We start from the raw sequence: 27,886 nt of genomic DNA, 5'->3' as shown, positions 1-27,886 counted from the left end.
CATCGTGACTAAATTGCCTCGATTTTCTTACCTTTGTGCTTAACAGTCTAATATTAACAAATAGGAATAATTTGCTAAGAGGGAAATTAAAAGGAAGAATATAAATAAGAAATAAAAAGATTAGCAAATGAATGTGAGACTTTAGAGAATTCAAAGTTGAAAAGGGAATTGAAATTAAAATATTTTTTAAATTCTACATTTTTGTTGTTTTCTTTCTTTTACCTTATTTACCCATTCCAAACGAAGCTTATGCCTTTTTTTTTTTTAATTTGGCAAATACAACAAAAGGGGTGGAAATCTGTTTTTTCCCACAGGCAGGCACTGTTAACATTTCTGAAGTACCTGCCCTTAACGCTTTCTCTAGTGTTGCATTTTGCTCGTGTTTGCACTTCTGCCACGTGCCATGCTGTGCTTAGCTGCTCAGTCGTGTCCAACTCTTTGTGACCCCGTGGACTGTAACCCGCCAGGCTCCTCTGTCCATGGGGATTCTCCAGGCAAGAATACTGGAGTGGGCTGCCATGCCCTCCTCCAAGGGATCTTCCCAACTCAAGGATCGAACCCAGGTCTCCTGCATTGCTTGCAGATTCTTTACCGTCTGAGCCCCCAGGGAAGCCCAAGAGTACTGGAGTGGGTAGCCTATCCCTTCTCCAGATCTTCCCGACCCAGGAATTGAACTGGGGTCTCCTGCATTGCAGGCGGATTCTTTACCAACTGAGCTACCAGGGAAGCCCGCACTTCTAACATATGTATACTAACTTAATATTGTAAGCAGTTTTCAATACTGTTGGAATTCATGAGTGTATTAGTTATCTATTTCTATATGACAAATTATGAACAATTTAGGGGATTGCAACCATAAACATTTGTTATCTCGTGTGGTTTCTACAGGTCAGGAATCTAGGACAGGCTTAGCTGGGTGTTTCTAGCTCAGAGCATTCCACGAGTTTGCAGTCAAGATTCTGGCTGTGGCTACAGTCATCGGAAGGCTTTACTCAGGCTGGGGGATCTGCTTCTGAGAAGGGTCAGTTACGTGGCTGTTGGCCAGAAGCCTCTGCTGGTTGCCACAGGGGCCTCTCCATAGGACCACTTAAGTGTCCTCGGGAGCTGGCACCTGGCTTCCAGCAGAGTGGGTAAGCCGAGAGAACACGGTGAAGGCCACAGTGCCCCTTACTGCCTAGTCACAGGGGATCATTTCTGTAATCCAACCATGTTCAGCGTGGAAGGGGACTCTCAAGACTGTGAACTGGGAACTCACCATCTTGGAGACTAGCTACCGCAATAGACATTTGTAGTAGCTGCAAGAATGTTACAGTAGAAATCTCTATAGCTGTATTAGCTATTTACCTACAGTTAGGTTTTTAACTCCAGTATTCCATCATTATAAATAACTCTTTCAAGCACTTTCAGGTATAAAGATTTTCATCAGTACTTCAGATCATTTTCTCTGGATATAGTCTTAGAAGTAAGATTATTGAATTATTTTAAAATTTTCTTAAATTTCATTTAAAATCAGCTTTATAAAGCAAAGTAATATTTTATATTGTCCATTTCAGTTAACAGATGCATTTCCTTGAATGTATTTGTTATGAATATCTTTAAATACCTATGCAGTGACTAACAACTATGTGTTTAATGCATTCTATATAGCATATACTTTAGGTAGATATTCTAGTTCATATAGGTAATATTTTGATACTTATGGTGTGTGGGTTTTTTCATTATTATTCAACCATTTTATAGATCCTCCTGAGTTTGTTTGTTGCTGTTATTTTGGACAACTTAGAGCTTGACGAAGATCTAAAGAAGCTTAAACAAGTAAGTAATGTATGGGGGATTCTTTACATTGGCATTAAAAAAATAAGGGCAAAGCATGTGCTTACAGGTAATATTAAATCTGTTCAAGCTTCAAAGCAAAGATTTTAATAAATTAACACACTGAGTTGGCAAATATTTTTCTTTTAAGTTTAACCTTCTCTAATATCAACAAAGGAATTTTTTATTGCTCTGTAATTATCCTAGGGATATTTTTATATCATTATTTTGAGTAAAATTAAGATGGGCATGGTATAGTAAATTGAATTTAGATTCTCCTTCAGCCATTAAATGAAGGTTGTTTGGAAATGAAATGCCTCAGGGCCAGCTTGCCATTTGGCATAGCTATATGTAATACTTTCGATCATCATCATAAAACTATTAAGCATAAATTTGCCTGACCACTAGACACCGAAAGAGAATTTAGTCCTGGTGCTCAAAGTAGGTATAAAAAATGGGATAGAATAACTGATCAACTGTGTGCCCAGCTGTATATGAAAACAGACTGGGTATTATGGCATTGATAATCATTTCCAAAAAAATCTCAGTGTAAATATGTGAAGATTATGTTATTGATGGCTGAGAGATTACAGATGTGAATCAGTATTCTCATAGTTTTTGTTCCATGGAGGATACTTGGCTTGAATATTTGACTCTGTCAAAGAGAAGAGACCCTTTGAGAAGCAGAATTTGTGAAGCAGGGGAGCACCTGGATAAATATTCTTGGATCACCCACCTCAGCACTGCAGGAGTTGGGATGTTAATAAAGAATATCCCATCTGGAACTTTCAAAGGGCCCCACATATTCAGAATTTTCAAATTAGATCAAGTTGTCTGTTTTTTGCAAAGCAAAGACATCACCTATTTAAATGTCTTATTGTTATTTATAATCTCAAAATCACTAAGCATTTCACCTTTTTACTCTTGTTTATCTCCAAAGTCCATGCTTTTAACTAAGGATAGTCAATTACGTAAAAAAAAAAAAATTTTTTTTTTTAATGTAAAGATGCTTGCTGTGAGCATATCAAGGAAGGATTTGAATGTTCCTGTTCTGAGGCTACACAAACAAATGTTTGTCTGAGTGTGGTGGACCTTTCTTCCAGATCTTTTCAATTTGTGGCAACAGCATTAGGCTTTTCGTATGAGAGTTGGCAAGTTCTTTGTGCCATTGATGTAGATACTTCTGGGTTCTAGTTGTAGAATAAATATGTAGCAAGTTCAGAATTGACAAACAGTATAATTAGACACAACCAATAAGTATGCACTGCTGTATAACCACTTTCATCCTTGCTTTACAAATCTGGTATTAAGGATTTAAATGACTTTACTCTGTTATTCCCAAAGAAGAGGATGGGGAAAGTGTGAAAAACTATTTGATTTTCTTAATGTTTCAAGTTCCAGAAAGCACTCTATATTCCAAAATCTATCTTTATTCAGCTTAAACTTTTTTTTTTTCAATCTTTGACCCTTTCCACTAGTTAGTCTTGCTTCTTATAGCTACATGGACATGAACACGAACTCGGTATAGTGTAGAGATGCAAACTCCAGGAGATAGTGAGGAACAAGGAAGCCTGGTGTGCTGCAGTCCATGGTGTTGCAAAGAGTCATACATGACTTAGCGACTGAACAGCCACAATAATAGCCGCAGTCACAGTTGTTGAGCACCGGCTCAGTGCCATGTACTCTGTATTTTCACCTATTTGACTTTCACAGCAACCGTGCGATGCAGGTACTATTCTTAGTTTCATCTGATAGGTGAGGAAACTAAGGCAGAGAAGTTGAACAAGTTGCCTAAGGTCACATAGCTAATAAGTAGCAGAGTTAGCATTTGAACCCAGGCAGTTTGGACCAAAAGCCCAGACTCAACCTCTACACTGTACTGAGTCACAATAAAGCTGTATAAATGCCAACCATGAGTCATGGTGTGCTGGAGGCTCATTCATAGGACTGTTAATAACTTGTTGATAAACAATGGTGTTTTAGATGACACAGACATCATTATAGCCATGAAATAATTGTTGATGTGATGGATGGTTTCCTGAGGAATGGAGGTGAATTAAACAACCCAGTCATTAAAGCTATATACAAAGTAGTTGTTTGTTTCCCCTCAAAAAGCAGATGATCTAATCAGAGGCACTGGAGTTGGGACTTTGGCAGAAGGTAAGAGCTGCGACATTTACCCTTCACTCCACTGATGGCAGACACTGTCCAGAACTCCTCCAGCCTCAGGAACCTTCTGGAACAGTGATCCTCCTTAGACACAGATATAGTGTGCTTGCAACAGATTAAGAGTTTAGAAAGGCTGCTAGAGACTGTTACTGTATTTTATTATGATCGTGGCAAAAACAATTGTGTTAAAATATATGTTGACTCATGGACATTTTTTAGGAGTCATAGAAGCCAGTGTGAGTCACCTTTAAAGTGGAGAAGTTAAATATGAAATATCTAATGGGGCTACGAGAGAGAAAGTTGGTCCTTGTGCTTGGGGAAGGGATTATATCCCCAGGGGTGGACAGTTTGGGAGACAAGGGTGGAAGGCCGGACAGTGCAGTGAAGAAACTAGGATGGGAGAGAAGAAGAAGGAAGTGACGACGTGAACGAGGAAAGCATCCAAGGGATGAAACTGAAGGAAAGAGCGCAGACTGTGAATCCCAGCCTGTGATAAAAGGGGAGAAGCCTGACTGAATCCTAAGTCAGGCTGCCCTCTAGCCAAGGACACGAGAGCTCCCTGCAGGGAGAAGCTCCCCGAGGAGCAAGAACAATCCACAGGCTCCATTGTGGTGGAATCGGATTCTTCTTACATAGTTCTTACCTTTCCTCCTTATTTTCTGAAGTCTCCTCCTTGCCCTTTAAAACAGTGGTTTCCAGCCAGGGATGCTAAGCCGTGGGGCTCTTCAGGGCAAACGACAGAACCAACAGCTTTCCTTGACACTTCAGGAAACCTGAAGGGAATTGTGCATTACAGCCAAAATGCCAACTTTAAAATACTTTTAGCTGGAAATTTGCTAGGCAGCAACACTGCATCCTAATGCTCGGAAGCCTCTTCCTATATGCTCTTCTTCAAGGAAAAAGAAGCAACATTGAATTATTTAGTGCTTCATAAAGGCATTTTGATAGACAGAAGAATATTTTTTTTAAAGATGGGATTCCGAGGGCAATAATAAAAAGGCTCCTTGGGGATGACTTTTGATGGGTTCTGATATAAATGCTCATCTCCAGGCCACCCTTCTCTGTGACATTACCAATGTTGTGCCTTTATAGCTGCTCATATAGCTCTTCCTTTGTCACTTTTCGAAATAAATAATGTTCTGAAAACTCATGCCAGTTATGCATCTGCATAAAATTTATCTATTGCTTTCCTAGCAGCAGTATCACCAGAGCGATCATTTCCTGGCTGCCATAATTTATGTGACCCCGTTTCTAATTAAATACAGACCATTATTTTCTTTTTAGCATTCCCCAAACCCAATACAGGATAGAAATAGAGACAGATAGAAATAGAGAAATATATAATATTTTTTACATAAGATCAGAAAATTGACTAGAAATGAGATTGCAAATGTATAATTTGGCAGCTGAGAAGCCAAATCAGTTTGTATAGAGGCTAAAAAACCCCCTTGACCTACCGCTGTCCTCTAAAGAGCAAAGCAGTAGGAGACGGTGACCTTGGTGCTCAGTGATGTAGCAAAATCGCTGGAGAATGTGGGTGGAGTTTTGCAAACTTTGAAAATGAAGAGAGTTCTTGCAGCTTTAATGATTTTTGCAAATTCAGTGCAAGACAGATATAAAGGGTTCTCTTTTAAGCAGTAGAAAATTCATTAAACTATGAGGGGGAAAAAAAAAACCCATAGAGAAGCCTCAGGGAAATATTCATTGAAAAAGGAAGTATAGATAGTCTGTCTAGATTAAATTCAAAGCTCTGAAATTAAAACTGTTTCCCCACCTCTGTATTAAGTCCCATGTGAGCTCAAGCGCGATTGTTTTTGATGGCTTCGCATCCAAAACATAGTTGAGGGTAGACATGTGAAGAAGCTTCTCTGTCTTATTGATTATCCTTTTAACAAAAACAACAGAAATCTTAGTGCTATTTAAAATGTGAGCTCCAAGTTAATGTTTCTCTGCAGTCTTCTCCAGGGGCTTTCGTTTGCATCTCTGTCTTGCCTTCTGTATTGAAGTCCTTCAGGATTTAGGGAGACAAGTCGTGGCCAGAGGATACACTCAGCTAAACCCTGATTGCTGCCTTCTGGCTTCACAGAAGCAGAAAGTAAAGTGGCAGTTGCAGGGGGCAAAAAGGACTTCTTCTTGTGGTTCAGTGGCTACAGGGTTTTTAGTTTTCAAAGATGAAAAAATTCTAGAGACCTTTGGTACACAGTGTGAAGGTACTTAACACTACCGAGCTGTACCCTTAAAGAATGGCTTAGATGGTGAATGTTGTTATGTGGTCCTGACCACAGTCTTTTAAAAAATTTAATAAAAAATTGGTCACCATACTGGTAAGGTGGTGAGAGCACACTCAGGGATTCTGATGGTGCAGAAGTTGGGTTAAAGAAGATGAGTGGGACTTGCCTGGCAGCCCAGGGGTTAAGACCTCACCTTCCCTGGTGGCTTAGACGGTAAGACATCTGCCTGCAATGTGGGAGATCCGGGTTCGATCCCGGGGTCAGGAAGATCCCCTGGAGAAGGAAATGGCAACCCACTCCAGTACTCTTGCCTGGAAAATCCCATGGACTGAGAAGCCTGGTAGGCTACAGCCCATAGGGTTGCAAAGAGTCGGACATGACTGAGCGACTTCACTTTCACTTCCAATGCAGGGAATGCAGGTTTGATCCCTGATCAGGGGGCTAAGATCCCACATGCCTCATGGTCAAAAAAACAGAACATAAAAAAGCAGTTTTGTAACAAATTCAATAAAGACTTTAAAAATAGTCTACATCAAAAAAAAAAAAAAAAAAAAAACACGAGGTGGGTGATGACAGTTAAGAAAGTAAAGACGAATTGCCAACTTTTTCCTCTTAGACTTCTCATACTCCCAGGTTTCCAGACAGACCACTGGGTTACTGAGCAATTCTTAATTTTTTTTAGCTATCTGAACATCATTTACTATGGTGCTACCCCACAGATTTTTTTTCCATATTTGTATGGAAAATTTGTATGACAGTTGGAAATCACAAGTGACTGGAGGCATCCGATATCTGGGATCCCTGCTGCTCAACCGCCCAGGGCCAAAGGATGAATATTCCGAAGAAGCTGTAAATTGTCCGTGGTCGAGAGCTGGTAAACTCAGAATTTTACTCAAAGCCTTCAATGTGACCCAACTCCACTCTCAAGCTTTTGGTCAAAGATGACTCTTTCATGGGCTTCCCTGGTGATTCAGACGGTAAAGAATCAGCCTGTAATGCAGGAGACCCGGCTTCGATCCCTGGGTTGGGCACATCTCCTGGAGAAGGGAATGGCCACCCACTCCAGTATTCTTGCCTGGAGAATCCCATGGACGGAGTTGCCTGGTGGGCTACATACAGGACATGGACAGGGGGTTGCAAAGAGTCAGACACAACTGAGTGTCTAAGCACACAGGAGGTTAAGAGATACAAGCTAACGTGTATAAAATAAATAAGCTAGGACAATCCATTTTACAGCAAAGGGAATGTGGCCAAGACTTTACAGTAACTATAAAAAGAAATGGAACCTTTAAAAATTATGAATCATTGTGTTGTATAACTGAAACACACATAATATTGTAAATCAACTATACCTCAGTTTAAAAAAGAAAAGATAACAGCCTAGAAGTCAAGAAGTCAGTGCCAAAATGGGGAAACAGCCAAAATTCCAAATGGAGTTTTGGAGTTAAACAGGTAATAGGGATTCAGGAAGTCAAAGCAAAACAGAAAAGGTACCTGTGAAAATTGGTGTCCTCCTAGTGAGAGTTGAATTATGTCCCCTAAAAAGAGACACTGAAGGTGTAACTCCCAGGACCTGTTAATGTGACCTGATTTGGAAATAGGGCATTTGAGTTGAAATCAGGTTAAGTCAAGGTCATTAAGGTGGCTTAGATGGTAAAGAATCTGCCAGCAATGCTGGAGACCTGGGTTCAATCCCTGGGTCGGGAAGATCCCCTGGAGAAGGAAATGGCAACCCACTCCAGTACTCTTGCCTGGAGAATCCCATGGACGGAGGAGCCTAGGGTCCTGCAGTCCATGGGGTGGGTCGCAGAGTCAGGCATGCCTGAGTGACCAGCAACACTAATCCACTATGACTGGTGTCCCCATACAAAGAGGAGAAGAGAGAGACACACAGACAGGGACTGGAGTGATGCGTGTGTGGGCTAAGGAACACCTGGGGTGCGGACCATCTCCAGAAGCTAAGAGAGTCTTGGAACAGACCTTCCCTCAGAACCTTCAGAAGGAACCAAGTCTGTAGACATGTGGATTTGGGGTTTCCAGCCTCCAGAACTGAGACTGTACATGTCTGCTGTTCCAAGCCACCAGTTTTTGGTACTCAGTATGGCAGACCTTGAAAACTAAAAACACCTTCTGAGAATAAAGGACTTCTTTCTGCCTTCGGGAGGTGACAGAGCTGAGCAACAATGGGTCCTCTCGGAGTGTCGGGCAGCTTTCACCAACAAGGGCAGCTTTCTCAACAGCTGGACTCATTTTCTTCTGCCTCTAACCGAACAACTTCCGCAAGAGTAAAGTTTATAAATGTGAGACTTTCTTGGAAGAAGGGTTTCACTGAGCCCTTCCAAAATTTCATTCCATGTGGGATTGAGCCAAACCAGATCACTTTTAGAGGCTGTTGTTTTCAGAAACCTTGTTCTGGGGCTTCCCCGGTGGCCCAGTGGTTAAGAATCTGCCTTGCAGTGCAAGAAATGTAGGTTCAGCCTCCGATTAGGGAACTAAGATCCAGCGTGCCACTAGGCAATAAGCCCATACACTGCATCTAAGATGACCAGGCAGCTTGAAAAAAAAAAAGAAACAAAAGAAGGAAACTTTGTTCTTTGCCTCGTCCCCGGCACTCAGGATGTTTAATAAAATAGCTCCAGTCTCTTTTGACATTGAACAAACATAAAATGACATGCCTAAGCCTGTTTGGGGTTCCCTGGTAACTCAGCTGGTAAAGAATCTGCCTGCAATACAGGAGTCCCGGGTTCAATTCCCTATCTTCCCAGATTGGGAAGATCTCCTGGAGACTCACTCCAGTATTCTGGCCTGGAAAATCCCATGGATAGAGGAGCCTGGCAGGCTACAGTCCAAGTTTACCTTGATGACTTGTTGGTTGTACCAGTCTGTGGTTGTGCTAGTTCAGAATCACTTTTCTTATAGTTTATCACAGCACTCTGCAAGATACTGTCTCAATTTTTTAGGTGAGACTTGGAAGGATAATGTGTACGAACCAGGCAGGAGGCTTACCCTTCAGCGTGCCCAGTGCCCAGCCCTCTGCCCAGCCATGGAGATGCTCTCTCACTTTTCTTTCTTTAATTAAGAGAACAAAAATTTTAAACACCAACAGCACTTTTTCTCATCAGATCCTTTCACAGGCAATGATAAAGCAGATTATTATGGTTCTAAGAAAAAAAAGTGACAATTGGTTTCAGTTTTCTGGAGTGTCTGGCTGTCACTGAATTGCAGAGAGGCTTTTGGTAGCTGCGTTCAGACTTGCTTGAGAAATGAGGTAGTGAGTGTTGTCCTCTGGATACCTAAACACGGGGCACGAGGTATCATTGCCTTGATGTCTTCAGGACTCAAGTTTCACGCAGCTCTTCTGTTCTTTGTTCCAAGAAGCCCGTCTACTCGTCCATTCTACCCAGAGCATTTCTGTTCTCGCGTGTTCATTCAATTCCTTTAATCTTCAAGTCCCTGCTACGTGCACAACACTGGACCAGGCATGAAGGAGATAAGAATAAACAGGTAATTCTCTGCTCTCATGGAGCTTAGGGTCTAGTGGAGGAATTGGACATAAATCAAATAATCAAAGCAGTGGATAGATATTTATAATGTGAGATGACATTTCTGCAGAGAAGAACAGCATTTGAGTGAGGAATTCCTAGAAGATTTGGACCCAGACGGGGGACAGGGGGGTAAGGAAGGAGAAAGAGATACTTGGGTTGAGCTATGAAGAAGGAGCAGTGGTGAACTTCCTGGAGATGTAGCTATCAGAGGGGAGGAAAGAACATTCCAGAGTGAAGGAAACCTGTTCAGCGTGACCCCAGAAAAAAGTGGTGTAAAATGAGTATAGAAAAGTAAGTGGGGCTTAGACCACGTGGAGCCTGAAGAAAAATGCCAAGAACTTTTCCCTCTGCCCCCAGAACAATAGGGGGCCCCTGGAGGCTTTTCGGATGGGAGGCAGTGTGAACTGGAGAGCTATTTGGGAAGCAGAATCAGCAGGGACTTTGTTAGCTTGTGGGTGGAAGGACATATATGGGCATCTCAAGGAGGACTCCTGGTTTCAGGTTCATCTCCTTGGATGGGTGACAGTACCATCCACTGAACCAGGAAACATTAGTACAGAGAAGATCATCACCCCATCTGGGGCTGGTGTGAGTGAGACTCTGAGTAGAGAGACCTAATGGTTGGTTGCATGTATCAGTCTAGAGCTTAGGAGTGAGGGCTGGCTGACTGGCTGGAGATACAAATACGGATGTTCCTGATCATTCTCAACTATTTATCCAGAGCCTGCCATGTGCCAGGCATGTGTTCTGGGCACGAGGGATATGTCAGCAAACAAACCAGACAGAAATCCCTGACCTCTTTGACGCGTCAATCCTAGAGACCTTCTCTGTATTGGCATGATAGTGGAAGGTGTCAATCTGGATGCGATTGTATAGGGTTGTGGGGGTGGGGGGGAGGGGGGGGAAGATACTGCAGCCTTAAGGGAAAAACAGAGCTTCCCTGGTGGCTTATATGGTAAAGAATCTGCCTGCAATGCAGGAGACCCTGGTTTGATCCCTGGGTTGGGAAGATTCCCAGGAGAAGGAAATGCCAGCCACTCCAGTATTCTTGCCTGGAGAATCCCACGGGCAGAGGAGCCTGGCAGGCTACAGTCTATGGGCTTGCAAAGAGTCCTACATGACTGAGTAACTAACACATAAAGGAAAACAAAGTTTAATGATACTTGTGCTTTGCCCTTCGAGTCCAGCTCTTTGCAGCCCTATGGACCATAGCCCACCAGGATCCTCTGTTCATAGGGTTTTCCAGCGAGAATACTGGAGTGGGTTGCTATGCCCTTCTTCAGGGGGTCTTCCCGACCCAAGGACCAAACCCATGTCTCTTACGTCTCCTGCACTGGCAGGCAGGTTCTTTACCATTAGTGCCACCTTAGGGAAACATAACTAATCCACCTTTGTTTTTGTCTCATGTAAATTTTGACTTTCTGTTTTGTTACAAATAACACTTTCTCTGTCTCAAGTTTAGCCTGCTAAAGGGAGAAGGTCTGATTGGCCCAACCTTGGTCTAGTCAACATCATTCCTTGCAGGCAGGAATTTTGTGTCTCTGCCTCTTAACACTGGTCAGCCTTACAGAAGGCCCTCAGCTTTGAACAGGGTAGATCCAGACCAGACCACAAAGAGGGCCACCCTGAAATGTGGCCAGTTTCCTAAGACAATGGTTTGTCCTCCTAACTCCCCATCCTGGCCTCTGCTCTGGAGGAGCTGGACCCCAAAGAAGGAGATGAATGAATGAAAGAAAGGAGAGACCTTGTCCCCTTCCCAGCTCTAGAGCTGAAGTCACCCTTGTAGCTCGGAGAGGGTGGGCACAGAGGTGGAGAGTGGGAGTGAGGCTTGATTCAGGTATGAGTCTCGACTGCACTGGACTGATTTTTCGCAACCAGAAGCGGCCAGGAAGCCATGGTGTTTATCTGAGAACAGCGGCCAGTCATTTTCTTCATTCCTACTAGAGGGTTAGTGCTTTCATTGTCGGCCTTTCCTTCCATTCTACCCGCTGCCCTTGTTCAGCAGCAGACACAGTGGAGGCAGGGCATGGCTGGCATCCTCACAGCCATATGACTGTTGAATATTTTTTACTCTGATATTAAAAGAATGACTTAGATTATTATTAAGTGAGAAATGTATATGTGTGCTATTTTATTTGATGTTACCCCATCTCTTTGTTGTTTTACATGAAATATGCTAATGTGTTTTCATAATGCATCTAATAAGCCCTTTTAATCAAAGGATGCAAAATTGAACAACTCTACAATCTGCCACAGGCGTACTCGTGAACAGCAGTTGCAAAAGGCGTGGTGGTTGTCTGAAAAGAAATTCCTTATAGGGACAGTGTATGAGTTAAGTTCAAGACCCCCATGTAGAGACGCTAGGACAAAATGTGTGTCTTCCAAACCTCCAGTGTAAAGTGTGGGGTTTATTCTGCGGTGAATGTCATCACTGCTACTAGCTACCCATCAACTAAGGCGGAACACGTTAAAAAGTTCACGGAGATAATGAGAGCCAGACTTCACACAGTCGGAGGAAGAAGTTGTTTGGTAGCTAAGTTGTGTCCAACTCTTCTGTGACGCCATGGACTGTAACCCACCAGGCTCCTCTGTCCATGGGACTCTCCAGGCAAATATCCTGGAGTGAGCTGACATTTTCTTCTCCAGGGGATCTTCTAGACCCAGGGATTGAACCCAAGTCTCCTGCATTGGCAGGTGGATTCTTTACCACTGAGCCACCAGGGAAGCCTGAGAAAGAAGCTACAGATAAAACGAAAATGCCAGATGACTTCTTTGGCCCAAAATTAGAGTAGGAGTGTCAGTATGAACTCAGTTTATTGCAAGATGGGATGTAAGCATATAGGTGCATAGATGGAAACATAGATACATCAATAGATATATAGACACATAGCTATGTAGGCAGATACGTAGACATAATGATGGATATATACATAAATAAGTAGATACTAAATACAAATGTGTGTGTATACAAGGGCTCATATACATACATATATTTCCTAGCTGTTTCCTCTGAGTGAGCCTAGAAGCAGTGACATGCCAGTAATATCAAGAAAACCCAGTCCTAAGATTCTTGTTTCTGAAAACCATTCTCCAGTAAAAGAAATCAATATTCTTTGGGGAAGTGGCTGATTCTCAAGCTGAGGCAGGGAAAACACAAGATAAGACTTAAGTATTTTTGTGGAGCCAGAAAATAAGGAAGAGCTTAAACACACACATGTACACACACACACAAAAGGATGTCAAGACGTGACAATGAAATATAATGTGAAATCCTGGATGGGATTCTGAAACAGAAAAAAAAAAAAAAAGGCATTCTGAAACAGAAAAAAAAAAAGGCATTCATGCAAAATCTGGGAAGTTCCAAAGAAATTCTGCATTTTGGTTCAAAGTAGTCGACCAAGGTTAATTTTTTGGTTTTGATCAATGTCCTGTGGTTATGTAAGATGCTAACATGGGAAAAAAAACTGGGTCAAGGGTGTACAGGAACTCTGTATTATCTTTGTAACTATTATGTAAGTTTAAAATTATTTCAAAATAAGGAAGTTTTTAAATGAGATTAGAATTTTCTATGGAAAGCTCTAAAAACACAACATATAGTCATAAGTTGACTGCTCTGTTGTCCTGTTCAAGAATCCATGCGTTTGTAAAGCTTTATACCACAGATACATTGTACAGAATTTATAGTCAATTATAATTTTTTTAATCTTACAAAGTTGGAAGCATAGTCTTCATCAGGAACAAAATGCTTTTTATGAGTTTGTTTCTGATGGAAAATATGATGTGGCTTGTCATTTCTCCTCTTCATCTTAATAACATGGCTCATCTGAAATCAGAAGAGTCATCTGTGCTGGTTAGCATGACTGATTCTGTATTGTAAAGAACCTAAGGAAAGGGTAACCAAGTGATGAAAAATACCACAAATGGGCCCCTTCAGCTTGTCTGTGGGCCGCACTTTGCTGCCTTTTTTGTTTCTTGTCTCATCACTGTTGTGTTTTCCCTATCATTTGAGTACAGGTGTCCAGTACTAGGCCGTGGGGCCACAAAGAGTCCTGCCCTTAATTAAAACTTGTCAGCTTAATAGAGGAGAGATACACAGACTTAGGGAGCCTTAGTGTGAAGCCCTGAGCACTAGGGTGGAAGACCCAAAGAAGGAAGACGTGCCTCCCTCAGGTTGGAGGCAGGTCGATAAGATGTGTCTAAAAATAATGAATCAGATTTTATTAAGAAAGTGGGGAAACACATTTCATATAAAAGAAATAGCAGGTACCAAACTGCAGAAATAAAAACGCATCTATTGCTTGAAAATGTTATTTTGATGAGACAGTCTAAAATAATGTTTAGAAGCTGAAGTTCTGGGGACTTCACTGGCAGTCCAGTGGTTAAGAATCCGCCTTCCAAGGCAGGGGACATGGGTTTGACTCCTTGTCAGGGAACTAAGATCCCACCTGCCACAGGGCAACTAAGCCCCCATGCTATAATGAAGACTGGCATAGCTTCCCCCTCACCCAAAAAGAAGCTGAAGTTCTGGAACCTCAAAGATTGTTGCCAAACCCCAGTGAGCACCCCTTCTAGCTGTGTGAGCTTTGGGAACAGATTTGAGCTCCTTGGTCCTAGGGGTCCTCACCTATAACATAACAGAACTAATTATGGTACTTATGTCAGGGGGCTGAAGTACTTACATTGAGGATGTAAAGCATGTTAGTAAATGAGGCGATGAACAGGGTTCAGCAGAGGATCTGCACACGTTTACTACTTCAAGTAGCCATTGATATTCTGAGAAATCGTCCTAGAGGAGATGGTTTTGGAAAGCTGTATTATAATTAACCAAGTGTGGAAGGAAAGTGTATTGCAAGTGTTGGGAAGGTATACGCTAAGGCAGGAACCAGAAATAAAACTGTGGGCGAACATACAAACCAGTATTGTTAGAGAGTAAGGGCAAGGCGTGAGGGGATGCTTTAAGCCATGATGATATCAGAATTTCTCCTCTACATAACCAGTCCATCCTAAAGGAAATCAACCCTAAATATTCACTGGCAGGACTGATGCTGAAGCTGAAGTTCCAATGCTTTGGCCACCTGATGCCAAGAGCCAACTCATTGGAAAAGACCCTGATACTGGGAAAGGTTGAGGGCAGGAGGCGAAGGGGGTGACACAGGGTGAGATGGTTGGATGGCATCACTGACTCAATGGACATGAGTTTGAGCAAACTCCAGGAGATGGTGAAGGACAGGGAAGCCTGGCATGCTGCTGTCCATGGGGTCGCAAAGCATCTGACATGACTGAGCAGCTGAACAACAAAGAGCAACGCAATTGATGATCCTTGAATTACTTGAAGATTTAGAACAAGACGGTGTTTCTTCCTTAGCTGTTCTGTAAGACCGATTTAAAGGGACAGGATAAAGATGGAAACCCAGCTAGGAGGGCGAAAGGGGTGACCGTGAGCAGTTTTAACCTGGTCAACCAAGTGATCACTTGACTCACCAACCTGGAGCTGCTGGTGGCTCCATCAGGAGCAGAGCCACTGAGGGTGGGAGAGACCCGGGACTCAAGAGAGAGCGCAGGGAAGCCATTGCAGAGGAGCCGAGTAGATGGTAAGCAAGTTTCAAGAAGCAAGTTTGAAAAAGAAGGGACAAGAGAGAGGAACACAAGCTCAGGAAAAATGCGTGCTTTTCTCTATTTTTTTTTTTTTGTTTTTAGCCACACCTTTCAGCATGTGGGATTTTAATTCTCCTGCTGCCGCTGCTAAGTCGCTTCAGTCGTGTCCAACTCTGTGCGACCCCATAGGCGGCAGCCCACCAGGCTCCCCTGTCCCCGGGATTCTTCAGGCAAGAACACTGGAGTGGGTTGCCATGTCCTTCTCCAATGCATGAAAGTGAAAAGTAAAAGTGAAGTCGCTTAGTTGTGTCCGAACTTTTGCAACCCCATGGACTGCAGCCTACCAGGCTCCTCCGTCCATGGGATTTTCCAGGCAAGAGTACTGGAGTGGGGTGCCATTGCCTTCTACCAGGGATGAAACCCGTGCCCACTGCATCAGAAGCATGGAATCCTAACCCCTGGACCACCAGGGAATTCTATTGTCTCTATTTTCATTTTTTAAACCAAGATTCTTGAGAAAATAAATCAGTCCACACAGTGAAGGAGAAGAAATTGGAGTGAGTGGAAATGGGTGAAGTGGTCCCTGACTGGATGGAGGAGGGGGTCTCCAGCATGCGTGTTGCCCTCTCTTCATTTAGCCCCCTCACTGAGATGAGACCACTTTCACGTCTAGCCGGCAGTTGCTGGGGCTTGGTGATAACTTTAGTTTTTATACCACATTTCCCTTGAGTAATTCAAATTACAGGCAATATGCTATCTCACTTATATATCTGGCATTTATGTAAAAGAATGAAGATCCTCATTTTTCATTTGAGCACATTGAAATCCAAAGCAGCTAAGGGATTATAGAACAAAACCAAAATTTAAATCTACATCTTCTTACTTTTTTACTGATAGAAAAAAAAGTACTGACTTTTTACTGACTATGCTATCTCCAACATTTTCTTAAAGCAAAATGGGGAAGACAGTTGCACACAAAATTATATCTTCTGAATTCACTTGGGTCTGGATTTTTTTTCCCTATTCATCTTGTGACAAGAACAAGCATCTAGTTGACATGGAACTCTAATATAATTTCATTTGAAGTAGAGAAAAAAAAAAAAAAACCCTGCATTTTTTGATCATAATCAACCTGTTTCTGTGACTCAGTAAATTCCCTGGTGGAAACAACTGTGTCCTGGTTGAATAACACAAGACAGATAAAAAGTAAGAGAGAGGTGTTTGGGACCTAGAGGAAAAAACGCACAAAAGCAAAGTCTGTTCATTACTGCTGCCTCAAGGAAACCTCTCATTCCATTAATAGGATTTTAAGGGACAATAATATTAATATAAGGAAAACATCCATTCAGCATAATTTCATTTTCTAGCTTTTTAATAGTTTTCTGTTAGTAAGTTGCTAACATTTCCTGCGAGCTTAGTCTTGTTGGAAATAGTACCTCTATTACTGCACAAAGAACTTTCTGCAGGATGTTTAAAGCCTATAAGTTCTTAGGTTCAGAGCAACTTCTTTCAAGAGCATGAAAGTGAGTGAAATGAACCATGCAGCTTAGGGATGTCATTGCTGTTGTTCAGTCACTAAGTCGAGTCTGACTCTTTGTGAGCCCGTGGACTGCAGCAAGCCAGGCCCCTTTGTCCTTCACTGTCTCCTGGAGTTAGCTCAAACTCATGTCCATTGAGTCGGTGATGCCTCCAACCATCTCACACTCAGCCACCCCCTTCTTTTTGCTTCGGTCTTCATCAGGGTCTTTTCCAATGAGTAGGCGCTTCACATCAAGTGGCCAAAGATTTGGAGCTTCAGCGTCAGTCCTTCCAGTGAATATTCAGGGTTAATTTTCTGTATGACTGACTGATAGAGACATTAATAAAAAAACCAACATGTTTGATCAATACTGCCAATAGAGCATCTGCAGTTTGGGTTGTAAAATCACAAAAACAAAATAGCCAGAGAAACTTCCTTGAAGACTAGTAGTCTGTGCTTTAGGAAGAGTCTCCATTCTGAATTACTGAGTCATGCATCAAGCCAGAAAAGCCAGCAAAAGCCGTCATGGAAAGAAGCAAAGAGAATTCCTCTTTGATTTACTCAGGTGACACAGAGGAGCCTTCCTCCAGACTGAGCAAAAGCTGGTCCTTGTTCATATCTGGAAGAGCCACAAAATACTCTTCAGTTACGTTAACCCTCAGATCTATCCACATTTTTCGAGCCAGCATGAACTAGATTTTCAAATGAGACACTTCCCCAAGCCTGAATGCTTTTAAAATTGTTTTCTTTTAGAAAATCACACCAAAAGTTAGAAAAAAAAATTTTATTTAATGTAATCCTTCAATTCAGTTATTTGTTGCTGCATTCAGACAGGCAATGAAACCGAATAATGCTTGAATATTTTAACAGAAGAAAGCCCAGGCTGAAATACGGAAGATTTAAGCGATGAGGCAGAACAGAGTATGTGTTATGCTGACCAATTACTCCCAACTCTCTTGAGAAGCACAAGTAAAGGAAAAAGGCTTTCAGCCGCCCAATGTGCAATGATATCTCAGCAAGACAGATGCCGAGCCATAGAATAGCGCTGAGCTGAGATGATTTATATATATTTTTTAAAGCTCAAGGTTTCAAAATTTTTTCCTTTGATTCTAATTTCCTTTCTGCAAAATGTCTTTTTTTTTTTCTTCAAATCATGTGAGTCTGTTGCAAAGCTATCATGTAGTCTATCTGCTCCAGCCAGACTTCATGCTCAGTTGAAACCATTATAACCTCCTTCCTTTGGACTGTTCTTTACATTAGGTTTTTCAATATAGAGGAAAAAAGAATCCTGGGATTCTTTGTGCTATGTTTCTTCCGTTCAAGAATCATAATCTTTGAAATAATTTTTAAGTGGAAATTTACAATTGCAAACACTGTATGTTGAGGTCTTTTATGATATAGTATAATGATCTTAGATTATTACCCAGTATATCCAAAATAATCCATATTATTCACTCATTTGCATCAAGGTAAATTTAATTTTGGAAAATCTATGCTTACATGCAGAAGGGGAAAGAAGTTGGATAAAAGCTAGAATACCATTTTATCACATATTTAAAAGCTTTACAGTGGCTTCAAAATACTAGGAAACACATCCCTTTATCCTGGCTGCCTCATCCCCCTCACTGCCCATTCCTTCCACATACGCACACCCTCTAAACCCGTCTTACACTTTCTTCTTCTTTTTATTTTTTTGTAGCTCAGTCCTGATCATGGGCTAGGGAAGAAGAAATGGTCAAGGTAATGGAGTTTAATAGCAGTGAAGTAAGAATTAAATGATTGTGCTAAAATGCATTATCTGGTCTTAAAAAAAATAAACTTTTTACTTGACTGTAATATACTTATGCATGGATGTGTGCTAAGTCACCTCATTCATGTCCAACTCTCGGCGAGCCTGTGGACCGTAGCCTACCAGACCCCTTTATCCATGGGATGCTCCGGGCAAGAATCCAAGAGTGGGTTGCCAGGCCCTCCTTCAAGGGATCTCCACAACCCCACCAGGGATCGAACTCTTGTCTCCAGCATTTCCTGCATTTGGAGGTGGGTTCTTTACCACTAGTGCCACCTGAGAAGCGAAGCAGGCATTTTGCTGAATTTTTACAAAGTGAAGCCTCCCAGCACCCAGTTCATGAAATATTGACTGTAGGTTCGAAGCCCCTCCCTGTAACCAATCCAGTCACCAAGCTTCTCCCTCACCCCAGGATCAACGCTCTCCGGGTACCAAGCAGACAGACCGGTGCTGCCTGGTGTTTATATTCATTCAGTGTGTACTTGTTTGTTTTATCTGGCTTCCTTCTCTCAGCGTTGTACTGCGAAATTCATCCCGGTTTTGTGCTTGGATGTTGTTTGTTGGCTCAGATGTTTCAATGGATCACCATTGGCTCCTCTCTTCAGGGGCTGATGGGCACATGAGAATGTAAGCTTGGGACTCTTACAGACGACACTGCTGTGGGTTTTGGAGGGTGTAGCTGTGCTGGGCATGCACACAGGTCTGGGAGGTGTACGCCCAGGAGAGGATTTGCCAGGCTGCCAGGTGGCCGTCTCTTCATCCTTGTTGATGCTGCTTACCTGGAAACAAGGGGCACGTGGTCCCTGGAGCTCAGAAAGAGGCCCCTTTTCGCGGTAGAAGATTCTCATTAGTGCCTCAGCATGAAAACAGACATGCCCACCATTCCAGCAGCTGCTCACCTTTCTCTATCTTATTATTTTTTTTAAATTTATTTATTTGGCTGCACCGGATCTTAGGTGCAGCATGTGGGATCTTTTCGGTTGTGGCACGCGGGATCCAGTTCCCTAACCAGGGATCAAACCTGGGCCCCCTGCACTGGGAGCACAGGGTCTTAGCCACTGGACCACCAGGGAAGTCCCTCCTTCTCTGTGTTAATTGCCCCTTTAGGCACATCATTGGGGCAGCAAGGCCTGATAGGCCAAAGGACAGTTGCAGGATCCTGAAGAGCCTTCTGAGTCATCAGAAGACTTTCTCACCTGCTTTTTTTCAGTGTTACAGTGCAATGATCAACTCATGCTGAGTTCAAACCCGCTTAATCACAAACAGTTGTTCTATTTCCACTCTCTAGAAGGTGCTGTAAAAGTAAATTAAAAGTGGAATCTTACCCTTAAGGAGCTTACAAGCTTTGGGAGTATAAATAACTCTAACACAAGTTAGAATGAGATGAGATGCATTTGAAAAACATAGGCATGGGATTATTTTTTAATACTGGTAACCTACGTGTATTAAACATTGTATTCTAGGATATTTGATTAAATGTTGCAAAATATTACATGTAAATTTATTCTAAACCTTCCTCTGTTCATCAGTGGCAGATATACGTTCAGGTTAAACGCCACAGTCTAATTTTATTCTCTTCTGTAAATCCAGGGACACCTGTATTTCACACCAACAAAGTTACTCAAGTAGTAAATTTTCTGCTTACCTCTCCATTCTTCAGACTATACCTAAAATCCTTCTTTTTTATTTCCCAGTTATCCACTGGAGAGTTTAGTTCCACCATCTGATCTGTGTTATTATTTATTCAACAAATGACTGTTTAGCTTCCTTTGTGTCAACTATTGTGGCCGACCCCAGATACAGAATAATGGAAAATCCCCATACGATCCTTGTCCTCCAAGAGTTTCCAGTCTCAGGAAGGACAGAGAGAGCGTTCAAGTCAGACACCCTAAGTTCAAATGATGCTCCATGTAGTGGTTTTCACGGTGTCCCCCGCAAACTGATGTCCACCAGGAGCCTCAGAAGGGGACCTTATTGGGAAATTAGATTTTTGCAGGTGTAATCAGTTAAGATCATCCTGGTTTAAGGTGAACCCTGATTTCAGTGGTTGATGTCTTCATAAGAGAGAAGAGAGGGAGATTCCGGTAGAAAGACAGGGAATCACACAGGCCAAGCGGGATGGGGGAGAGGCTGAAGTGACGCAGCTTTAGGCCAGGAAACACCGGGGGCAGCCAAGAAGCTGAGAGTGAAGGAAGAGGGCTTCCCCGGCATCTTCAGCGAGGGCATGGCCTTGCTGCTCCCCTGACTCGGGACTTCCAGCCTACAGAGCGCGGAGAGGATCAATTTTTGTTGTTTTAAGCAATTTGACAACTTGTTACCACAGTCCTAGGAACCTGGAACAGTGTGTATTAGGTTGAAGCAGAAGAAATCACTGATTTCATCGTTAGCCTTGACCTACACCAACATGGCGACTCCATGTGGTCCTACCCGGTGTGCCCTGGGCTTGTAAGGGGAAAATCTTGGTGATGAGAGAAAGCTTCTTGGGGAATTGCTGATGGAGCTGAAATTAGAAAAGCAGTTCATGCAACAAGAGAGAAAAGGGAGGAGAGGAGCTCCCAGGGCAACGGAGGCTCTGGGTCAGAGGCCAGGACACTTTGGAGGAGCTGAGAGAGGCAGGCGAGAGCGGAATACAGTGTGGGCCAGGGCCAGGTGAGGGCTGGACAGGAGGGGACAGGTAAGGACAGATCACAGCAAGTTGGCTGCTGAAGCCTAAAGGCTGACAGTTTTGTTTGAGAGCAGTGGACCAATGCCGAAGGGTTTAAGCCAGAAAAGGAGAAGATGACTGTGACCGCAGGTGTGGGATGGATTTGAAGGAGCCAAACCACACACGGGGTGACTGGGGGAGGGTGGGCGGGAGCCAGGGGGTGCTTCTGACCAGGGGATCACCAGTGGGGATCCAGAGAATGGGCCAGCTGAGAGGGGTTTAGGAAAAGAGCTCCATGTTTTTGTTCTGATGGCATATCCTGTTTAATATACCATCTGCCCTTGTGTCTCTTTGAAGACATTTAATTCTCATAAAAGATGCATCCCAGTCCCGGCAGGCCTACAGCTCCAGTGTTGACTAATGTGATCACGTGTAGCAATTCTGCCACCAAGAAGTCTCTAGAAGGAAAAGCGGCACCTGCTTTATTTTTTTTTTCTAATTTCTCCCTTTGTTCCTCACCTTGTGTTCACAACACTTTGTGTATGACTCAGCTGGAAGGGCTATTATATTTTATTGTCATTATCTATTTCTATAACTGTCCGTTATCATGCGGGCTGCGTGAGAGCACATACTGTATCTTAGTTATCTTTCTGTCTCCAGAGCTTAGCATGGAACCTGGCCTATGGGATTTGATTTGTAACTGACTGCATCGATGTGTAAATAAATGAGTCAGCAGTCGCATGAATTAAACACTTTATTTCTGCTCTGTCTTCTCAGCCTGTCTTTGGCCCTTTATAATTGCCTTCCTCTCTGGTCTGAGTTAACATATTAGCTGTCTTTCTTTTCCCCTGGGTGCTCTACTTACCACTACAAATATTTTTCTATGAGTTGTGCCAATAAACTTTTGGAAAACCCACCTCTTGCTTATGCGTCTCTGTTTATATATGGAGCCGTTTTTCTGATTGCCTGCATCTCCCAGAAATACTAGCAGGGTTTGTTCTGCACCTTTGGGAGCTCATTCTTCATCACTGTTGTTGTCATAACCATCAGATTACTGAGAGCGTGCTGTGCTCAGTGTCCCAATCAGGGAGGGAGAAGGCGGTGAACAATGGTGGCCTCTTCCCTAAATGATCCAGCGCCAAAGACAGAGAGTCAAAGATGACTCACAAAGCTATACCAGATATACAAATGGGTAAGGAAAATATTCATATTATATAAAACCAAAATGCAAGAATAGTTCCTTTAGTGGTTGTTCAATCAGTAAGTCATGTCCAACTCTTTGCAACCCCGTGGGCTGGAGCACAGCAGGCTTCCCTGTCCTTCACTATCTCCCAGAGTTTGCTTATACTCATGTCCATTGAGTCAGTGATGCCATCCAACCATCTCATCTGCTGCCCGCTTCTCTTGCCCTCAATCCTTCCCAGCATCAGGATCTTCCCCAATGAGTTGGCCCTTCGCATCAGGTGCCCAAGGTATTAGAGCTTCAGCTTCAGCATCAGTCCTTCCAGTGAATGTTCAGGGTTGATTTCCTTTAGGATTGACTGGTTTGACTTCTTGCTGTCCAAGGGACTCTTGGATAAAAAAGGGCAAGTTTCCCAAACTAGGAATCAGGACATAGAATCTCCCTACGGGCTCACAAGCAGCTGGACAACTGAGCCATATATGGCGTTGGACTTGGGATGTCCCTTGTAATGCTCATGGTCTTTCCGGCCGGTTTGGTTATCCATGCATGGTAGGAAGGAAGAGCTGCCACCTCCGTTGTCTTTACAAAGGCTTCCTTGGCCTCTCACGTTCATCTTTCCACAAACCCAGAACAGACTGTCATTATACAGTAAAAGCATATACCCCACAAGGGATAAGAAGTAGCTTTTGAAACTTACTTCCCTAACCCCACCAAGAAAGACTGCCTGAATTAAAGTACTTTTTGACCTCTCGGCTCAGCATGTGTAATGTAAATCCTCATTTTCCATGAAACCTAATCTGTAGAAATATAAAAACAAACTAATAGAAGTAGAAATAAAAAATTAATAAAACCACTTGCTTGTTAATCCCCAGATAGCTCACGGCATGTAACTGAATAATTCCCAAGCATCTTTATAACTGCATAGAAAACTCTGGCTCTATGTACCGAATGTGTTGTTTCCATTTTGAGTTTTTCTTTCGTTAATCTGCTAAACTAAAAATGATCAATTTCCTTGACATTTTCCCTCTTTCAAACATTACCCCTTGAGATTTTCATTTCTATTTTTTTTTAATTCTTTTGATTTCTAGTTCCAGCACACATATTTATAAAACGTTTTGCTGTTTAAATATGTTAGTGAAAATGTCAGTCAACAATTTAAAAAATCATGTTTGGTATGGAAAGGGGATTATGTTTCAGGGTAAAATAAAAATTTTTCTTCTAATTTTATTTTTTCTGGTTTAGTTTTGGTTCGGTTTTTGTTTTCTGTGCTCAGACTTTGAATACTTGGTGGGGCTTTACTGCCACCTGCTGTTTCTTCTTGTAATAACTCATTGTTCCTTTGATTCAAATGTTCGGATAGACTATAGAGTCCCGCCTTTCCTCTTATTTTTTCCTTAGTTAAAGCAAAGTGAAGCAAACGCAGATACCAAGGAAAAGCTCCCTTTGCGACTTCGCATCTTTGAAAAATTTCCGAACAGACCGCAAATGGTGAAGATCTCAAAGCTTCCTTCAGATTTTACAGTTCCTAAAATCAGGTATTAGAGTATTTCCTTACTTATCTATCTCAAATACCCTGTAAAACATTCATCTTAAGTCTGATTCATCCCTTTCAAACTCGTGTGGGCGTGGCTTCTTTCTAAGTTATTATCCATGTTACTACTCTGTCTTCCTCTCTTAAAAATCATTGATCCCTTTAAACAACACACCCGGAGCAGAGTCACCTGTGTTAGCCCGGGCAGGAAGACTGCCGACCGACCCCTGCTTCTGCCTGAGACCACTCCTCGGGAATTTGGCATCCCAGGGAACTGGTGCAGGTGGTCCAACTTGCAAAGATGGTGCGTAGGCAGACACTGGCCTCTGACCCTCAACCATGTCAGGATAAACTTGCCTCTGAGACCCTTCTGAGTTCAACTAAATGGAGAAATGACCACCGGCCAGGTTTCTGGATGACTGTGACAGCATTTGTTTAGAATGCCATGTCTGGGTACAATATACTTTGTCTCCCGGTTTTTTTAAAAGAGGAACCATGGCATTTTATACTCATACTAATATGATTTTATACCACCTTTGCCATCAGGTTAAACACTTATACTGCAGATGCTTTAAAACAGTTATTTTTAATGTTTAAAGGAAAGTCTTCCAGTTCTAGCTCAAAAATTACAAATATAACTAGAATAATGTCAGATATGACATTTTTATGTAACTACTTTTACAAACAATTCTATGGGAAAGTTATAAAAGTATGAGACTGAAAGTCATGCCATAAATTTAAAATTCAAATCAAAATATATTTGCACTTCTGATTTAAAAAAAAAAATTTAAAACCTGAAAATACAAAGTATATAGAAGAGTCATAAATTAGACTCAAGATTAGCGGTTATTTGAAAAGATGTTATTTGAATTCTCCCCATGCTTTGGAGATCAGGTGAAGTTTCATTTGAGTTATTTTTAGTCCTTAAGTGTAAAATTATCTCTCAAGGATTCTTATGATACGTGGAAATTCAGAGAGATGAACTAAGATCTTATTACCACAATAAGATTCAAAAGATACCATTAATTACTGAATATTGTTGCATAAAAATAATTTTAGGGACATGACTTTTAAAAACAGGAATGACTGAAGATGCAGGAATTTTTCTCTAAATTAAACATTTTGCAAATAATATTTTCCATTAAATCTAAACACCTCTTGGTCTTATTTTCTATGCACTTGTCTATGAACATGTCTTATTTTCTATGAACTTTTGTCACGTCTTTAACTTAACTCAGGCAAATGTGTGCTTGCAGAATGCCATCCCAGCCCTTGCTCCATGTCGTTAGTAATGCTTGATGTGTGTGTGCTTCTTTTGCAAAGGGAAAGTTTCATGAAGCAGTTTATTGATCGCCAGCAACAGGACACCTGCTGCCTCTTACGAAGCCTCCCGTCCACGTCTTCCTCATCCTGCGATCACGCCAAACGGTCTGCGATTGAGGACAACAAATACATTGACCAAAAGGTAAGAACCACTGTCTCAAACAACCAGATTTTTCCTTAAGCCTTTGTTAGAGGAAAGGGCTTCCCAGGTGGCTCAGTGGTCAAGAATCTGCCTGTCAAGGCAGGGGATGTAAGGGACACCAGTTCGCTCCCTGAGTCGGGAAGGTACTCTGGAGGAAGAATGGCAACCCACTCCAGTATTCGTGCCTACTAAATTCCATAGACAAAGGAGCCTGGCGGGCTACAGTCTAGGAGGCCGCAAAGAGTCCGAGGCGACTGAGCAAACGAGGGATGGGGGTGTTAGAGAAAAGAACCATGGCACACAACTGGGTCCTGAAATCCTAATGTCTCAGGAGAATAATGAAGAAAATAATTTTAGTGTTTGAAGAGATTATTAAACCTAACATTTATAAATTTGGAAATTTAAAATTCGCATTTCTACAAGTCAGCTTTTGAGCCAGGACGTGTGACAGCTGGATGACCTCTGGTAGGTGGAGAGTCTCCCCAAACCTGCAGGTTTTCATGTGCAGAAGGAAGGGCTCTGAGCTCTCAAGTTCAGCCCAGGTTTAACGGTGGCCTGTACACTGCTTTCTGCAAGAGACCATACTTATTCCAGTTGTTATACCAAGGAGACTAACTAGAGCAAGCGTCTCCAAAATTAGTCCCAATAACCACCATTTATTGAGTTTACTAAGGCCTGTGGCAGGTATGATCTCTAGGCACATTATCTTATTCATGTTCTGATTTACCTATGTTTTTATCATTTGGGTTTCCCTGGTGGATCAGATGGTAAAGAGTCTGCCTGCAATGCAGGAGAACTGGGTTCGATCGCTGGGTCAGGAAGATCCCCTGGAGAAGGGAATGGCAACCCACTCCAGTATTCTTGCCTGGAGAATCCCATGGACAGAGAAGCCTGGTGGACTATGGTCCATGGGATTGCAAAGAGTTGGACATGACTGAGTGACTTTCACTTATCATTTGAAAAGTAGATAGGGAATTGTTTCCCAAATTCCACAGTTAGAAAATGAAAGATGGATCACAGAGTTTGTGAAAGAGATTACACATTAGAGTTTGTGAAAGCATCTAACTCAATTGCACGTATTTCTCTTTTGGAACTCCTAGCTTCTCTTTTAACCCTTTAAATTATTGCCGCCGTTTTTCTGCGGCTTACCATCAAATAGAGTAAGTCCTCTACATACAAACAAGTTCTGTTCCAAGAGTGCACTCGAAAGTCTGGTTTGTTCTTAAGCCAACAATATTAGCCTTGGCACCCAACTATCACAGTTGGCTGTATTGTACTGTATTATAATAGCTTTATGACACTTTTCACACATAATACATAAGAAGCAAACACAAAAAATAAAGAACCACTTTTAAGCTTACGGTACAGCACCTTGAAAAGTACAGTAGTGCAGTACAGCAGCTGGCACACAGGCTGGCACCGAGGGGGCAGGCAGGAAGAGCTCCTGACTGGAGGAGGGAGAGGGTGGGAGACAGTAGAGCTGGAGGGTCGTCAGGGGTGGGAGATGGAGTGAGATGGGATGCGAGCCCGATGCTGATGAAACGCGTGCTGGAATCTTCAATCGTTCTCAACTTGAAGGTTCATTTATAGGGGACTTACCGTTTATACTTCTCTATTATTATGTGGACATAAAATACCAATTCCTTCAGGCTCCACGATTCTCTGCTTCTCCCCATTCTCCAAAGGTTACGCTTCAGAGGATGTTTACTTATTCCTCTTCTCCTTTTCTCCCATCCGCTCCCAGAATGAAACGAACTTCGGCCCTTTATCACTCCCCCAATTCCCCCATTCTCTGCTGTATAGTGATTTTATTCTTTTTTTTTTTCTTTTTTTTTTTTAAATTTTAAAATCTTTAATTCTTACATGTGTTCCCAAACATGAACCCCCCTCCCACCTCCCTCCCCATAACATCTCTGTGGGTCATCCCCATGCACCAGCCCCAAGCATGCTGTATCCTGCATCAGACATAGATTAGCGATTCAATTCTTACATGATAGTATACATGATAGAAAGTCATTCTCCCATATCATCCCACCCTCTCCCTCTCCCTCTGAGTCCAAAAGTCCGTTATAGACAGCTGCGTCTTTTTTCCTGTCTTGCATACAGTGTCGTCACTGCCATCTTTCTAAATTCCATATATATGTGTTAGTATACGGTATTGGTGTTTTTCTTTCTGGCTTACTTCACTCTGTATAATCGGCTCCAGTTTCGTCCATCTCATCAGAACTGATTCAAATGAATTCTTTTTAACGGCTGAGTAATACTCCATTGTGTATATGTACCACAGCTTTCTTATCCATTCATCTGCTGATGGACATCTAGGTTGTTTCCATGTCCTGGCTATTATAAACAGTGCTGCGATGAACATTGGGGTACATGTGTCTCTTTCAATTCTGGTTTCCT

The 27,886-nt window shown here is 42.3% G+C and overlaps 1 protein-coding gene across 1 annotated transcript in view; it reads left to right on the top strand.

The window, feature by feature from the left end:
- The window catches only part of NALCN (sodium leak channel, non-selective), a 283,373-nt gene that overhangs the window by 167,675 nt on the left and 87,812 nt on the right, over positions 1 to 27,886 (top strand). The window contains exons 14-16 of the mRNA XM_052650063.1: positions 1,741 to 1,815; positions 23,886 to 24,022; positions 25,342 to 25,483. Coding sequence (XP_052506023.1) covers positions 1,741 to 1,815; positions 23,886 to 24,022; positions 25,342 to 25,483 — 354 coding nt within the window. The remainder of the gene's footprint in view (positions 1 to 1,740; positions 1,816 to 23,885; positions 24,023 to 25,341; positions 25,484 to 27,886) is intronic.

The sequence above is a fragment of the Budorcas taxicolor genome, chromosome 12, assembly GCF_023091745.1.
Source record: "Budorcas taxicolor isolate Tak-1 chromosome 12, Takin1.1, whole genome shotgun sequence".
Taxonomy (NCBI): Eukaryota; Metazoa; Chordata; class Mammalia; order Artiodactyla; family Bovidae; genus Budorcas; species Budorcas taxicolor.
This window is presented reverse-complemented; position numbering and strand designations above follow the sequence as displayed.